Source organism: Erythrolamprus reginae, chromosome 10, assembly GCF_031021105.1.
Source record: "Erythrolamprus reginae isolate rEryReg1 chromosome 10, rEryReg1.hap1, whole genome shotgun sequence".
In the NCBI taxonomy this organism is placed as follows: Eukaryota; Metazoa; Chordata; class Lepidosauria; order Squamata; family Dipsadidae; genus Erythrolamprus; species Erythrolamprus reginae.
In genome coordinates this window covers 36318744-36336478 of record NC_091959.1, presented here as the reverse complement: position 1 = coordinate 36336478, position 17735 = coordinate 36318744, and the positions used below count along the sequence as shown (strand labels likewise).

Genomic DNA, 17735 nt, shown 5'->3' with positions numbered 1-17735 from the left:
CCTGTCAACTAAACAATGTCATCTGGCAGGACCTAGGGGAAGAGCCTTCTCTGTGGCAGCCCCGGCCCTCTGGAATCAACTCCCCCTGGAGATTCGAACTGCCCCCACCCTCCTCACCTTCCACAAGACTCTGAAGACCTATTTTTGTCACCAGGCATGGGGTAATTAATGTATTCCCTTTTTGGCTAGTAAGATGTATGTGTGGTTATGATTGGGTAGCATTGACTGTTTTTTAATAATGGGTTTTTAGCTATAGTTTTAATTATTGGAGTTATACTACATTGTTTATTGTCGTTGTGAGCCACCCCGAGTCTTTGGAGAGGGGCGGCATACAAATCTAAATTATTATTATTATTATTACTATTATTATTCTTACGAGCAGCTCGGCCAATCAGGAACCTATCCGATTTTGCCCTTGTGGCAGAGCTGGTCTCCCAATTGCATTCCCCCATTACTATTGCGGGGCGCTTTCTTCCCAGTCCCAGCCACAGACAGTCCCTCCCTTTCCTCGGCGCTGCTGGATGCTCTTGCAGGAGACGACGCCATTTCGCTCTCCTTTCCCACTTCTCCAGAGGAGGAGGCTCTTTCGTCTCCTCTTTCCTCGGGCCTACTGTATTTCGCTTTGAGGCGCGCGTCCATCTCTTGTTCGGCCCAACGCGGAGGGGCATCCCAGCCGGCCGCTTAGCTACACCGCCGAAGTGACTCCCAACGCCTCAGCGCGCCCCGCCCCAGCGACCGGCCCGGTCTCCAAGGCGACCGCCTCATCCGGGTCCCGAAGGGCCGCGCGTGCGCACTGGCGTCGTGCGGTAGGCCGTGCCCAGCCATGATGATGATGGCGCTGAGCAAGACCTTCGGGCAGAAGCCCGTCAAGTTCCAGCTGGAGGAGGACGGCGACTTCTACATGATCGGCTCCGAGGTGGGTGGCTCCGCGGCCTTGTGGCGGGCAGGTCCGCCGCCGCCCTCCTCCTCCCTTCCCCTCCGCTCGACACCCTCCCCCGGCCTGACCCCCCGGCGGCGCCCCTTGTGTTGCCCTGCAGGTGGGCAACTACCTGCGGATGTTCCGCGGCTCCCTCTACAAGCGCTACCCGTCGCTCTGGAGGCGCCTGGCGACGGTGGAGGAGCGCAAGAAGATCGTCGCCTCGTCCCACGGTGAGCCCCGAGGGAAGGGGGCGCGGCGCGGGAGGGGGGGGCGGCGGCGGCGGGCCCGGCCTGACGCTCTCTTTGCTCTCCTCCCCGCAGAGTCGCAGCGGAGCCACAGCCCGAGGAGATGTGAGTGTCCCGCGCGGGAGGGGGGCGGGGCTGGGCATCAGGGTCTCGCGTGGGGGGGGGGTATGCCTGGCAGAAAGGAACCCCCACACCCATTGAGGCCCCAAGGGGGAGAAGACGTGGGGGGGGGGGGGCAGTGACCGAGTGCCGGGGTGGTGGTGGGGGAGGCAACAGCTCGTTTTCCGGGACCCGCGCAGCCTGTTTAGTTGAAGAAAAGCCATGAAGGCAGGCGCCCCTTCCCCCTGGCCGTTTTTGGAGGTTGCCCCTCTTCGGCAGGAATAATAATAATAATTATTGTTGTTGTTGTTGTTGTGAGCCGCTCCGAGTCTTCGGAGAGGGGTGGCATACAAATCTAATAAATAATAATAATAATAATTATTATTATTATTATTATTATTATCATTATTATTAATTAGAAGACTCAGAGCGGCTCACAACAATAATAATGACAGTATACAATGTAACAAATCTAATATTAAAAATTATCTAAAAACCCATCATTTAAAAATCATACAACAGTGTTTCCCAACCTGGCGACTTGAAGATGTTTGGACTTCAACTCCCAGAATTCTGGGAGTTGAAGTCCAGATATCTTCAAGTTGCCATGGTTGGGAAACACTGTCATACAACACAAACATACCATACATAAACTATATAAGCCCCGGGAGAGATGTCTCAATTCCCCCATTCCTGGCGCTGATATAGGTGGGTCTTGAGCAATTTACGAAAGACAAGGAGGGTGGGGGCAGTTCTGATCTCTGGGGGGAGTTTGTTCCAGAGGGCCAGGGTCGCCACAGAGAAGGCTCTTCCCCTGGGGCCTGCCAGACGACATTGTTTAGTCGACGGGACCTGGAGAAGGCCAACTCTGTGGGACCTAATAGGGCGCTGGGATAGAACTCGGAAGGTGAGGTAAGGCGGCTCCGCCAGAAGGGAATGCAAAGTAGTAGTAGTAGTAGTAGTAATAATAATAATAATCATAATAATAATAATTTATTAGATTTGTATGCCGCCCCTCTCCGAAGATTCAGGGCAGCGCACAACAATAATAAACAAAATACAAATCCAATATTTAAAAACCCAATTTAAAAAACCCTTATAATAAAATAATCACACAACCCAATCATACAGATAAGACTATACATATTGAGTTCATGAAGTCTTTCCTGATAAGTTTTATGCTTAAGACCTTCCACCATTTTTGTGAGCCGTCTTTGGACCCGTTCAATTTTATCCATACCTTTTCGTAGGTGAGGTCTCCAGAACTGAACACAGTATTCCAAATGTGGTCTTATCAGTGCTCTATAGAGCGGGATCACAATTTCCCTCTTCCTGCTTGTTCTACCTCTAGCTATGCAACCAAGCATCCTACTCGCTTTCCCCACTGCCTGACCAAACTGTCCACCCATTTCGAGACTGCCAGAAATCACTATCCCTAAATCCTTCTCTTCTGAAGTTTTTGCTAACACAGAACTGCCAATGCAATACTCAGATTAAGGATTCCTTTTCCTAAAGTGCATTATTGATATATAAGAATCTTGCACAGTGATGCTATGGCTACAACAGCCCATCCTCCCATCACCTTCCCTGACCAGAAGCACTGTGGGATACAGGCAGTGGTGAAATCCAGTTTGTTTTTTACTAATGGTACTGTGGGTATGGCTTGGTGGGCGTGCAATCCACTGAACTATCCAGGGATTAAGTCCAATCTTCACTAACTTATCTATCAGCTCTTTATGTGGAACCGTATCAAAGGTTTTGCTGAAGTCCAGATAGGCAATATCCACGGCACCATCTTCATCCAACACCTTTGTGACATAGTCAAAAAAATCAATGAAATTAGTCTGACATGATTTGCCTTCAGTAAAGCCATGCTGGCTTGGGTCCAATAAGTCATTGGTTTTTAGGTGCTGATTTATCCTCTTTTTGAGTAGAGTCTCCATCATTTTAACTATAACTGGCCTGTAGTTACCAGCTTCTTCTCTACTGCCCTTCTTGTGGATAGGCACAACACTGGCCATTCTCCAATCATCAGGAACATCTCCTGTTAAAAGGATTGGTTAAACAAATCAGTCAGGGGGGTAGCAATGACAGATCTGAGTTCTTTAAGAACTCTGGGGTGGATGCAATCTGGACCCATTGCCTTATTTATCAAGTTCTTCGAAGAGATCAACCTCTGGGATCACTGGAGCTGAATCCCTAAAGCTGGAAGCAGTGCTATACAGTATCTATCCATAGTATTATATTGTAAGCTGTCTTCTGAGAAAACTGAACAGAAGTAGCTATTCAAATGGTCAGCGACCTCCTTATTCCCATCCATGTATGTATTATCCCCAGTACTAAGCTTTGTGATGCTGTTTGGAAAATCTTATTGTAAAGACTTGGCCATTCTGCAGAGCAGGGGTCCCCAAACTTGGCAAGTTTAAGACTTGTGGACTTCAACTCCCAGAATTCTCTAACCAGCTATACTGGCTGGAGAATTCTGGGAGTTGAAGTCCACAAGTCTTAAAATTGCCAAGTTTGAAGACTTCTGCTGCAGAGTATTGGGGTGCAGGTGGTTTGTGGGCTGCCAGTTAATTACTCCTTGTTAATTATTATTTTTATTATTATTTATTGGATTTGTATGCCGCCCCTCTCCGTAGACTCGGGGCGGCTAACAACAGTGATAAAAAAACAGCATGTAACAACCCAATACTAAAACAACTTAAAAAACCAAAAAAAACCCAAACCCTTATTATGGAATAATTTAATGCTTTTGTTATTGATGGAAATAGGCAATTTATACAACTATCTTAATGAATAATGCTCTTGCTGAAACAGTAGTTTGGCGGAACATCTGTGAAAGTATTCTATTTTGTGAAAGGGGTGAGTTAGAACCTGAGATGATTAGGTTAGATTAGATTAGATTTATTGGATTTATATGCCGCCCCTCTCCGCAGACTCGGGGTGGCTCACAACAATGAGGGAATGGGAGCCCACTTTTGGCTAGCTTTGCTTTCCTGGCCAGTCAGCCCAGGTGCCGGCCTTGATTTTTTTGATCTTTTAGTTGTCTGAGAGGTTGGTGCTTCTCAAAGTCCACAACCCACAGATTCTGGGTCTCCCTTTCCTGTTCCAGATCATGGATATACCACCCTGGCCACCAGCGTGACTCTCTTGAAAGCTTCTGAAGTTGAAGAAATCCTGGATGGAAATGATGAGAAATACAAAGCCGTCTCCATCAGCACCGAACCTCCCACCTATCTTAGGTAACCGGCTGATTTATTTCCCTCTTGCTACATGCAAAGAAGGGCCATGTGCATCTTCTGGGTCTGGTGGTGCAACTGTCTTCCTTGCAAAATTTACTTTGCTGAATATATACAGCGTTCCCTCGCTTTTCGTGGGGGATGCGTTCCGAGACCGCCCGCGAAAGTTGAATTTCTGTGAAGTAGAGATGCGGAAGTAAATACACTATTTTTGGCTATGAACAGTATCACAAGCCTTCCCTTAACACTTTAAACCCCTAAATTGTAAGTTTCCATTGCCTTAGCAACCATTCACCATGTTTATTTATTAAAGTTTATTTTTAAAAAATTATTAAAGGCAGACGAAAGTTTGGCGATGATGTCATCGGGTGGGAAAAACTGTGGTACAGGGAAAAAACCCGCAAAGTATTTTTTAATTAATATTTTTGAAAAACCGTGGTATAGACTTTCCGCTAAGTTCGAACCCGCGAAAATCGAAGGAACACTCTATAGCAAAATCCACATAAAACCTACAGCAGGTGTCAGTGTTGCATGTGAATTCTCATCCAGGAAAGCATAATGTTCGTCTTCTTCATGAGCACTTTTATCTTCAAGGGAACAGAAGGCCAAAAGAAACAGCCAGTGGGTGCCAACTCTTCCCAATAGCTCCCATCATCTGGATGCTGTGCCTTGCTCAACCACCATTAACAGAAACCGCCTGGGCCGAGACAAAAAGAGAACATTCCCACTCTGGTGAGCGTAACAATTTATTTGGGGCAAATTGGTTAGGAGTGGAATTCTGGATTGCAGTAGCCGAGTGCTCCCACAAATGGGTTTTTACCTGAAAAAGAAGTGTAGTTATGTAGAAAAAAGGAGAGATGTTGGTATAGAAACCATATGGTTCCAGATTTCTTGGTGTGCAAAGTTTTTGCATCAACTAGAGACTTAAGCTTTTTAAATGCAAAAATCTTTAGCTTTCTAACTAATAATAACATGTAATAGTCAGATTTCATATACAAATGATTATTTGTCTTTTAAGGGATAGTACGTTTTCCTGAATCACTGATGTTGCTTGCAAAAGTTTTGAAAGAATTAAGACTACATGATCTAAGTCACTTGCTCTTTAGTCTTAGAAAAGACTTAAGAGCAGGTGGCAGTGTGACCACGAAGACCTTTGTGCACCTCTGGGGCTCCAGTTGCTCCCATCCACGGACTGAGAACCAGTGCTCATGGTCACATATGCCTTGGTCATCTCCCATTTGGACTATTGCAACACACTGTACATAGGGTTGGCCTTGAAACTTGTTTGCAACTGCACTGACTCCCAGTTGATGTAGATCCAATTTCAAGTACTGGTAATCATATAATGAAGATCAATGTTGAATTGGGCTGGTTTATTTGCAGGATTGGCCATCTTCCCAGAGATCTAACTGAATAAACATAGTCTAGGTCAATTGTGTGGAGTATATTATGTGATGGGATATGCTTTCTCTGTTGGACTGCCTATTCTTTGGAACAGCATACTATCCGAGAGTATTACGTGGTCACCCATTTTCATGGGGTGCTGAAATCTTGGTTTTTCTCTGGACCAAAGCACTTGATCACTTTTACTTTAATCACACGCCATTTACCTCTATTAGTTTTGGAGGTTTCTAAATGACTTATTTATATAGATAATGGCTTGAGAAAATTGGAATTATTAATACTACCAACAAAGAAAGCTTCCTAAAGGAAAAAAAATCTGCAATATATTTAAATGGGATGAAGCAAAAGCCCATGTGTACCCACAGCAACCTTAGAACTAAGAGGAAGAATATTACTCTTTCTAATTAAGAGAATAACCTGTTACTAATAAAGCGTCTTTCAATCTATAAATGTTGATTTTTAAAACCATCAATACTTGTCAGTAAAGCACAAAATATTATCAGTATATAATAATTTATGGTAATTGACGTTCCATCTTCTTTTCTTAGTCAATAACCATTCAAAGTAAAAAATGAGAGGAAGGGAGACATTTATGACAAATTTCTTATGGCACCATAACAGGAGAAGCACTGTATATAATATCATATTTTAATCCAGTGAACAAGATTGAAAGCATAGCTGGTTAGTGTTGTGTTTGGGCCTGGGCCAGTCGTTGCTCCCACAGATGGGAGAGACGTGGCGCAAAGTGAATGCGAAAGCCTGGCTGATAGCCAGGAAGATGTGGCAAACAGCCAGGAGGACGAGGCCACTGGTACGCAGGATTCAGCAGACAGCCCAGGGGATTTGGCATACAGTCCCTCAGACAGTCTTTCGTCCTTGGATTCTTCTGCAGATCAATATATTGATCTGCGTAGCCAAAGAGCTATGCAAAGAAGGGATCGCTTTAAGGAATATTACAAGTCATCAGAGTAGCACCTGGGCTGGGTGTGGTTCTTATACTGAGGGCTGGGTGTGGTTCCCTTAATGAGGGCTAAAGGGATAAAAGGGAACAAAGGCCAAGGCAAACTGTGGCTGTTTGTGTTATTTTGTGGTTCCTGCTCTGAAGTTTCTGTTCCGTGCCGTTGGAGTTTTCAACCCAGCTTTTTCAGACAAGTGGGAGGAGAAAACTCTGGGACTTGCTGTTTGCTCCAAAGATTCGAAAGGACTCCTGAAACGTCTTTGCTCATTCCAGGTTGTCTTTGTTTGTTTTTTTCTGTGTTTTTGTATGCGGCTGAAGTAAGCCTTGCACTATCATTGTTTTTGGACACTAAGAACTGTTTTTGAGTAACCCTTTTTTGTTTATCTAATACAAGTTTGCTGATTAGCAGAGCACGTGTGTGTTTGATTTCTTTTCCTTGGACTATTACGCATTGCCTGAGCCCAGTCAGGCAGAACAGTTAGTTATTGAAAAAAAATTACCAAATTTTTAAATGGAGTTTAACAGCTTGTTCGGTGAGGGTTTGAATATATCTGATGAAAAATACTCTTAATCATATGTGTTGTAACTGCACTTATGGTGTTTTACCTCCAGTGGTTTCACAAACCAGAAAGGATGAGCGTGCTGTTCCTTCTCCTGCGAGGGTAGAATGTTCCCCAGAGCCCTCCTGATTCCTGTTCCTTGAATCTGCCCTCCCTTGCCCCTGGTGTCTGTTGTGTCTAATTCAGTGGTGGTCCTGTCATTTTTTCTCAGCTTTGATGACCATGACCCAGCAGTGATCCACGAAAATGCCTCACAACCAGAGGTGCTGGTCCCAATCCGGCTGGACATGGAAATTGATGGGCAGAAACTGAGAGACGCTTTTACGTGGAATATGAATGGTTTGTAAAAGAAGACAGGCAAATGATCTAACCATCCTGATTCCAAGCATTGGGAACAAACATGAGCAAATACGGCTTTTCCCTACTCTTCACTTCAGATTGGATAGTGTACACACTTGAGTTTTTTGAACTATAAACAGAAAATGCAGCAGTTTTATAAAGGGTTTTGACGTTTTCAGGAAAATTAGTAAACCAGAAAATATTTTCTTTTTAGCTATGCACCAATATAGTAATTAAAACTAATTTAAAAACCAAAAAAAGCTATGCACCAATCATCACACTCAGAAACGGTTTTGGAGTTAAAACCATTAGCATAAATTGGCCACATCCAAAGCAGCACAAATCTTAGGGCCCTCAATAAGGCAACTGCAGCAGGGGCTTGAACTCACCACACTTAGATGTTGCCTTTTATACTCCTGCGTATAATCTTGATTTTGTTAGTGTCAGAAACGAAAGCTTCATAGAGCTTTGTTTTAAAAGTCTCCTTTTGCCTGTGAATATATTTTGTGTACTGTATTTTAAGTCATTCCGTTAACTGATCACAAAGAACTGATTGGTTTTTGTTGTAACCTGACAAAAGTGCTTTAGAGCAGTGTTTTTCAACCAGTATGACGCAGCACACTAGTGTGTCACGAGACATGGTCAGGTGTGCCGTGAAGCTCAGAGAGAGAAAGAAAGCAAGAGAGAGAGAGAGAAAGAAAGCAAGAGAGAGAAAGAGCAAGAGAGAGAGAAAGAAAGAAAGAGAAAGAGAACAAGAAAAAGAAAGAAAGAGAGAGCAAGAGAGAAAGAAAGAGAGAGCAAGAGGGAGGGAAGGAGAGAGAGAGAAAGAAAGACATGGAGTGAGGGAGAGAAAGAGCAAAAAAGAGGAAGGAAGGAAGAGAAAGAAAGAGGGAGAGAGAGAAAGAAAGATGAAGGGAGAGAAATGGAGGGAGAGAGAAATAGAGCGAAAGGGAGGAAGAGAGAGAGAGAATTTTTTTGTCCAAACTTTTTTTAGCCCCCCCCCCCCCTCTGCTCAATGTGCCGCAGAGTTTCGTAAATGTAAAAAATGTGCCGCGGCTCAAGAAAGGTTGAAAATTACTGCTTTAGAGTATTTGTAGCTCAGAGGCAAATGTTGCTGTGGTGTTTTGCCTAATAACACAGGTCTCTCATTTCTAACAGAAAAACTGATGACTCCAGAAATGTTTTCAGAGATTCTCTGTGATGACTTGGATTTGAATCCCCTCACTTTTGTTCCTGCCATCGCATCTGCAATCCGACAGCAAATTGAGTCCTACCCTACCGACAGCATCCTGGAGGACCAATCAGATCAGCGGGTCATCATTAAGGCAAGGAGAGGGGAGGCAGCTGGTAAAGTCCCACAAAGCTTGTAAAGACAGCTCAGCTTTAACAAAGTTATGCACAGCATAGGAAAAAGCAAAACAAAGGCTGGAAACCAGAGGAGATGTAGCAAGTTGTTTTCCTTACCATTGATTAAATCTTTTTCTGATTTCCTGTCATTGAAAGCCATTCTTGCCTCCAGCATGTTTGCACACCAATTACCGTGTCTTTTTAAAATTATTTTTATTTACAAGGCTAAATACAGTAAATACATTTAAGTACAAATAACAATATAAACATGTAGAGATAAAGAAGAGAAAAAAGGGGGGGAAGAAACAAAAATTGTACAACAAAATACAGTGAACCCTCGATCATCGCGAGGGTTCCGTTCCAGGACCCCAAGCGATGATCGATTTTTCGCGAAGTAGCGGTGCGGAAGTAAAAACACCATCTGCGCGTGCGCAGATGGTGTTTTTACTTCCACTGCCGCCCGCCCTTCGCCCGCCCACCCCGTTGCTCGCGCCTGGGGTGCGCGCGCGCTTGGGGACACCCTAGCTCCGCTTCCCAGCTGGGAAGCGGAGCTAGGCTGCCCAAAGCTCGCGCGCACCGCCCGCCCGCCCACGCTGTTGCCGGCTCCGCTTCCCAGCTGGGAAGCGGAGCTAGGCTGCCCCAAAGCTCGCGCGCGCCGCCCGCCCGCCCACGCTGTTGCCGGCTCCGCTTCCCAGCTGGGAAGCGGAGCTAGGCTGCCCAAAGCTCGCGCGCGCCGCCCGCCCGCCCACGGTGTTGCCGGCTCCGCTTCCCAGCTGGGAGCTAGGCTGCCCCAAAGCTCGCGCGCGCCGCCCGCCCGCCCACGCTGTTGCCGGCTCCGCTTCCCAGCTGGGAGCTAGGCTGCCCCAAAGCTCGCGCGCGCCGCCCGCCCGCCCACGCTGTTGCCGGCTCCGCTTCCCAGCTGGGAGCTAGGCTGCCCAAAGCTCGCGCGCGCCGCCCGCCCGCCCACGCTGTTGCCGGCTCCGCTTCCCAGCTGGGAAGCGGAGCTAGGCTGCCCCAAGCTCGCGCGCGCCGCCCGCCCGCCCACGCTGTTGCCGGCTCCGCTTCCCAGCTGGGAAGCGGAGCTAGGCTGCCCCAAGCTCGCGCGCGCCGCCCGCCCGCCCACCGCCGCTGGGGTCTTACCGGGGCAAGAGGGGGAAGACCCAGGGAAGCCTCTGCCCGGCGGGGAAACTCCACCATCTACGCATGCGTGGAAGGGCACGCATGCGCAGATGGTGGAGTTTACTTCCGGGTTGAAAACTAGCGAAATAGCCCTTTCGCGATGCTCGAGGACGCGAAACTCGAGGGTTCACTGTATAACATAGACAGCTAAAGATATATGTTAAAAATTAAATTGATCTATTCAAAATCTCTTTGCTTTGCTATACTCAACACTTCTCTTATTTATTTATAATTCAGATTATTAGCTATATTGTAATGAGCTACTGAGAATATTTTTAGTTTATATTTTCAGTACAGATTTATCGTACACTCGCCCGCCTTTTTTTTATTGTTTCTTGTTTACTGTTAAATGTATATTGACCAATTACTGTATCTTGTGTTCCTTTTCCTAAACACTTCCCTCCTGAACCTTATTTAACCCTTTAACACAGGGATCCCCAAACTTGGCAATTTTAAGACTTGTGGACTTCAACTCCCAGATTCAGCCAGCTATTCTGTGCTACGCTATTTTATGCTATGCTTGCTGAAGAATTCTGGGAGTTGAAGTCCACAAGTCTTAAAGTTGCCAAGTTTGAAGATCTCTGCTTTAACATATTGAAATGTTTCGATCATGTCCCCCTTTCCCTTCTATCCTCCAGACTATACAGATTGAGTTCATTAAGTCTTTCCTGATACGTTTTATGCTTAAGGCCTTCCACCATTTTTGTAGCCTGTCTTTGCACCTGTTCAATTTTGTCAATATCTTTTTGTAGGTGAGGTCTCCAGAACTAAGCACAGTATTCCAAATGTGGTCTCACCAGTGCTCTATATAGCGGGATCACAATCTCCTTCTTCCTGCTCAGGGAAGCCAAGCATTCTACTTGCTTTCCCTACCACCTGACCGCACTGTTCACCCATTTTGAGACTGTCAGAAATCACTACCTCTAAATCCTTCTCTTCTGAAGTTTTTGCTAACACAGAACTGCCAATGCAATACTCAGATTGAGGATTCCTTTTCCCCAAGTGCATTATTTTACATTAGGAAACATGAAACTGCAGTTTCCATTGCTTTGATCATTTATCTAGTAAAGCTAAATCATTTACAATATTACAGACACCTCCAGGAATATCAACCCTATTGCACACTTTAGAGTCATCGGCAAATAGGCAAACCTTCCCTACCAAACCTTCCCCTATGTCACTCACAAACAGATTAAAAAGAATAGGACCCAGAACAGACCCTTGTGGCACACCGCTTGTAACCAGTCTGCTCAGAATACTCGCCATTAACAACAACTCTCTTAACAACAAATCTTGAGATCTCGTCACCTCGGGGGAAATGGTTTATGGGGAGGGGGGAAATAATAATGATGATGATAATAATAATAATAATAATTTATTAGATTTGTATGCCACCCCTCTCCGAGGACTCAGAGCGGCTCACAACAATAAAACATCATATACAAGTCCAATGTTAAAACAGTCTTTAAAAAACCCCTACAGCCCAAACACGCCATCCATAAAATCAAAGGCAGCTAAGGATATATCAATTCCTCCATGCCTAGCGACATAGATGAGTTTTCAAAAGTTTGCGAAAGGCAAGAAGGGTGGGGGCAGTCCTAATTTCCGGGGGGAGGTGATTCCAGAGGGCCAGGGCTGCCACAGAGAAGGCTCTTCCCCTGGGTCCCGCCAGACAGCATTGTTTTGTAGACGGGACCCGGAGAAGGCCAACTCTGTGGAACTTAATCGGTTGCTGGGATTTGTGCGGCAGCAGGCGGTCTGGTCCAATGCCATGTAGGGCTTTATATGTCATAACTAATACTTTGAATTGTGACCAGAAACTGATCGGCAGCCAGTGCAAGCTGTGGAGTGATGACAAAACATCCAAGGGCATGGGGTGAGGTATCATCAGTATGCGGATGATACCCAGTTGTACATCTCCACCCCATGTCCAGTCAACGAAGCAGTGGAAGTGATGTGCCGGTGTCTGGAGGCTGTTAGGGTCTGGATGGGTGTCAATAGACTCAAACTGAACCCTGATAAGACGGAGTGGGTGTGGGTTTTGCCTCCCAGGGACAATTCTATCTGTCTATCCATCACCCTGGGGGGGAGTCATTGACCCCCTCAGAGAGGGTCCGCAACCTGGGCATCCTCCTGGATCCACAGCTCACATTAGAGAAATATCTTTCAGCTGTGGCGAGGAGGGCGTTTGCCCAGGTTCGCCTGGTGCACCAGTTGTGGCCCTATCTGGACCGGGAGTCACTGCTCACAGTCACTCATGCCCTCATCACTTCGAGGCTCGACTAGTGTAATGCTCTCTACATGGGGCTACCTTTGAAAAGTGTTCGGAAACTTCAGATCGTGCAGAATGCAGCTGCGAGAGCAATCATGGGCTTCCCCAAATATGCCCATGTTATACCAACACTCCGCAGTCTGCATTGGTTGCCAATCAGTTTCCAGTCACAATTCAAAGTGTTGGTTATGACCTATAAAGCCCTTCATAGCACCGGACCAGATTATCTCCGGAACCGCCTTCTGCCGCACGAATCCCAGCGACCAGTTAGGTCTCACAGAGTGGGTCTTCTCCGGGTCCCATCAACTAAACAATGTCGTTTCGCAGGACCCAGGGGAAGAGCCTTCTCTGTGGCGACCCCGGCCCTCTGGAACCAGCTCCCCCCAGAGATTAGAATTGCCCCCCACCCTCCTTGCCTTTCGTAAGCTCCTTAAAACCCACCTCTGCTGTCAGGCGTGGGGGAACTGAGATATTCCTTCCCCCTAGGCCTTTACAATTTATGCATGGTATGTTTGCGTGTATGTTTGTTTTTATAATAAGGTTTTTTTTAGTTGTTTTAGTATTGGATTGTTACATGCTGTTTTTATCATTGTTGTTAGCCGCCCCGTTGCTGTTTTACATTAAGGGTTTAAACTGTTTTTTAATCATTAGATTTGTACTGTTTTGCTGTTGTGAGCCGCTCCGAGTCTACGGAGAGGGGCGGCATACAAATCCAATAAATAATAAAAAAATAATAATGGGCATATCTGTGAATGCCCATGATAGCTCTCACAGCCGCACTCTGCACAATCTGAAGTTTCCAAATACTTTTCAAAGGTAGCCCCAGGTAGAGAGCATTGCAGTAGTCAAACCTCGAGGTGATGAGGGCATGAGTGACTGTGAGCAATGACTCCCAGTCCAAATAGGGCCGCAACCAGTGTTCCCTCTAATTTTTTGGGGGGGTGGGCGGAAAAGTATAGTGTCTGAGCGGCAGTCCCTTTGGGACTGGGCGGCACAGAAATAATAAATAAATAAATAAATAAATAAATAGGGCAACTCTATCAATATCAAAATGCCACTTAAATAGTTGAGCTAGTTTCAAACTAGATTTTTATTTTCTTTCTCTCTTCCTTACTCCCATTCTTTTTCTTTCTCTTTTCCTTCCTCTCTTTTTTCTATCTGTTTCTCTCTCTTCCTCTCTCTCTCCTTCCCTCTCACTCTTTCCCTCTCGGCTTCTGGGCAGGTTTGGAAAACTCTGAATTGATGATGATTTTTAAGTGAGCGATTGCTCACTGCTCAGCTTAGAGGGAACTATGGCTGCAACTGTAGGATATGTAGGATATGTCATATGTTCTTCTAGTTCTCAGGGTTGTGGATTAAAGGGAATTTTTCACACTTGGGTATTGCTGGTTTCTCCATTCTGGCTAATGGAGAGGGGCCTCTACTCCTTTAAATCCACTTGTTTTGCCTAAGGGCATCCAGACCTTGCTTTGAAGGGAATGCTTTCACATCTGCTTAATCAAAGATCCTTTTGAACTACTTGGCTCAGAATTTCTTCCTTTCTTAAGTTAGATTAGAGGCAATCCTTATTCAAGTTTGCTTGACATACACAAAATGAAGACCTCACCTGTGTCTTCTGCTTCTAGCTCAACATTCATGTGGGGAACATCTCCTTGGTGGACCAGTTTGAGTGGGACATGTCTGAGAAGGAGAATTCTCCTGAGAAGTTTGCCCTGAAGCTATGCTCAGAGCTTGGACTGGGTGGTGAGTTCGTCACCACCATCGCTTACAGCATCCGTGGGCAGCTGAGCTGGCATCAGAAGACGTACGCCTTCAGGTATTTATGCTTGGATCCTGCCTTCAAGTGGGATGAGGGAGGGCCACCAGGTATTGCTGAACATTTCCTTTGGCTGTGCTGCTCAGGACGGTTGGTTGGGAATTGACGTTCTGAGAGCCACAACTTTCTCACTCCTACAATGAGGAGGGGCTGCAATGCAGAACCTCTGCTTCCCTGTGCCTGGGAGTACAAGCATCTTCTACAATCTGAAGCCAAAATCTGCTTAACTTAAGATCCAATTCTACTGGACGTGGCAGTCCGTATAGGATGGCACCAATCCCAGCGTGGCACGAATCCCACTGACCAATTAGGTCCCACAGAGTTGGCCTTCTCCAGGTCCCGTCGACTAAACAATGTCAATTGATGGGCCCCAGGGGAGAGCCTTCCCTGTGGCGGCCCCGGCCCTTTGGAATCAACTCCCCCCAGAGATCAGAACTGCCCCTACCCTCCTTGTCTTTCGCAAGCTACTTAAGACCCACCTATATCACTAGGCATGGGGGAATTGAGACACCTCCCCTAGGCTTTTATACTTTTATGTATGGTATGCGTGTATTGCATGGTTTTTAAATGATGGGTTTTTAGATGCTTTTTTAATATTAGATTTGTTTACATTGTCGCACTGTTTTATTATTGTTGTGAGCCGCCCCGAGTCTTCGGAGAGGGGTGGCATATAAATCTAATAAAGACCCACCTATGTTGCCAGGCATGGGGGAACTAAGATACCCCCAGGCATATATAGTTTATGCATGGAATGATTGTGTTGCATGGTTTTAATGTTGGGTTTTAAAATGTTTTTTAATATTAGATTTGTTATACTGTGTTATTTTGTTGTGAGCCTCTCCGAGAGGGGCGGCATACAAATCTAATAAATTATTATTATTATTATTATTATTATTATTATTATTATTAATTATGTGAGTGAGAATAAAATGATGTGACCCTGGACTCCAAGGTTTGGAGCTCAGGACTTTGTTACCTCTGATTCTTTCTCATTTCATCTCTTAGTGAGAACCCCTTGCCAACGGTGGAGATTGCCATTCGTAACACTGGGGATGCTGACCAGTGGTGCCCTCTGCTCGAAACCCTCACCGATGCAGAGATGGAGAAGAAGATCAGAGACCAAGACCGGAACACAAGGTACGGCCTGCCACCTCCCCTTGTGGAATTTTTTTTCTGCGTGATATCAAATGCACAAGCCTACAGTAGCTCCACATCGAGATAGCTGGCAAATAAATTTTATTTATTTTTATCTTATTGTATTTATATGCCTCTCACTCCAAAACGGACTCAGAGCGGCTAACAGCAGTCACAAATACAACAGCGGTAAAAAACGATAAAAATATAACAATAAAATCAATAATATAAAAAAACCATACATACAGCAGTGATAGGCTACCAAAAGTTTTATTGCTGTGCTGTGGGCGTGGCTTATTTTATGAGTATGGCTTGATGGTCATGTGATTGGGTAGGATTGGCTTGCTAGCCATGTCACTGGGGGTGGCTTAAAGTTCATGTGACTGGGTGGGAGGGGCATGTGTTGAATTCCATGTATTGTTCTCCCTGCGAAAGAGTTCCTGCCTTCTATTTCAGCCTGTTTCCCAATTTAATAATAATAATAGTTTATTAGATATGTATGCCGCCCCTCTCCAAAGACTCGGGGCAGCTCACAACATAACAGCAATACAATATAAATACAAATCTAATGTTAAAAACTTTTAAAAACTAATCTAAAATATATTGTTTTAAAAACTTATCTGTTAAGGCAAAGGTGAGTCTTCAACATTTTATGGAAGGCGAGGAGGGTAGGGCTAGTTCGAATCTCCGGGGGAGTTGATTCCAGAGGGCCGGGGCCGCCACAGAGAAGGCTCTTACCCTGGGTCCCGCCAGATGGCATTGTTTTGTTGACGGGACCCGGAGAAGGCCAACTCTGTGGGACCCAATTGGCAGAAGACAGTCTCGTAGGTATTCTGGAGGTAAACTGAAGTTGTGCCCTGAATCTACTGCTAATGAATCTTGTCTTCCCTGCAGGCGCATGAGGCGTTTAGCCAACACAGCTCCAGCCTGGTAACCTCTGCAAAGGACCTTCAGCCACAAGAGCATCTCTCCGAAGTGCTGGCCTCCTGCTTGGGGGCCTGTAGCCCTCCATGGACTAGCTTGGAAAGCCAGCCATCCCTCCTTTCCCCACTCTGGGGGTCCAGTAAAGACAAATTGTGGCAGCTGTCCGAATCTCCTTTTCCCACACCCAAACAATTTTTAAATAAATAACCCATCAAGATGGAAGATGCATTTCCAGATTCCTTTTCTTTGTCCCCAAATGTATACAACTTAGTTCCCCTTTTTTCTCTGTCCATGTGCCTAGTAGTCGTCTTTTCTTTGCAATATTTGGGAGGTGGGGTGTCACTAAACCACTATGGGACACATTTGGTTTTGGTGTAGCTTGTTGCATGAACTCAGCTCATTTCTTTAGTAAATGGTGGTTAAGCAAACTAGTATAATCTAGGAACTCAGTTAATGGCTTATTTTACAAGGATATTTCTTCTATTGTTGCTTGAAACTATGACAGTCATTCTATGACAGTCATTCTGGAGTGCTCGAGTTAACAAAATGAGCCGGCAATGTTTCTATTCTGGCTAAACACGAGTCTCTTCTAAGCTACACCTGTCATTATCTGCTTTGGAATTTTGCCCAGTTCTGCAACTGCCAGAGACAACTCCTGATAATATTTTAATAAATATTTCCAGACTGATATAGGTAACATATATTGAAATACTACGGGGATATTTTAAAAGCTGTATAATGCTAGTTTTATAAAGGTTTATATTTTTATGTTATATTATAAATATAAATATAATACTGTTTCCCTGAAAATATGACCTATTCAAAAAGTAAGGCCTAGCCCAATTTTTTGGAGGGTTATGCCTAATATAAGCCCTACCCCCCAAAATAAGCCCTATTGAAGGGGGTGGGCATGGCTAGCGCAGGAGGCAGCCTTTCCCCGGTCACCTCAGGGCTGCTTGACCTCTTAATCGATACCGGTGGATCAGCTGAGCTGCGCCGGCTGCTGCCTCCTGTAAGCCTGGCTGCTTTCGCAGCCAATTGTAGCTGCAAAAGAAGGGGGAGGCCAAGCGACATACCCCATGTGCCTCGCTCCTTCCTTACCCAACGGTGATAATCAGCAGGCAGTTCCATCCAAGGTACAGCTGCCTGATGGGTCCAGCAAGCCCAGCCGCTTTTGCCATCAATTGCGGCCACAAAATCAATAGCAATGGGCCCCACGCTCCTCACACTAGCCTTCCAAAGGGTCCTGTAGCAGCAGCTCTCCACAATTTTTTTATTGTTATTTCGCCCTGACCCA

General features: G+C 45.5%; 1 protein-coding gene across 1 annotated transcript; it reads left to right on the top strand.

Annotated features, from left to right (window-relative positions):
* The first annotated feature begins 462 nt into the window (after window positions 1-462).
* Window positions 463-16660, top strand: SMARCB1 (SWI/SNF related BAF chromatin remodeling complex subunit B1). Its single transcript, XM_070762522.1, has 10 exons — window positions 463-916; window positions 1038-1149; window positions 1240-1269; window positions 4379-4508; window positions 5100-5237; window positions 7639-7766; window positions 8925-9091; window positions 14190-14380; window positions 15386-15517; window positions 16409-16660. Exons 1-10 carry the CDS (start codon window positions 824-826, stop codon window positions 16446-16448), a joined length of 1161 nt encoding a protein of 386 aa, XP_070618623.1. The 5' UTR covers window positions 463-823; the 3' UTR covers window positions 16449-16660.
* The last annotated feature ends 1075 nt before the right edge of the window (window positions 16661-17735 follow it).

Excerpts from the sequence above, each read along its gene's own strand:
- SMARCB1 (XM_070762522.1), top strand. The coding sequence starts at position 824 with ATGATGATGATGGCGCTGAGCAAGACCTTCGGGCAGAAGCCCGTCAAG. Across the intron at positions 5,238-7,638 it reads AAGAGAACATTCCCACTCTG|CTTTGATGACCATGACCCAG; the intron begins GTGAGCGTAACA and ends ATTTTTTCTCAG. Across the intron at positions 14,381-15,385 it reads CAGAAGACGTACGCCTTCAG|TGAGAACCCCTTGCCAACGG; the intron begins GTATTTATGCTT and ends TTCATCTCTTAG.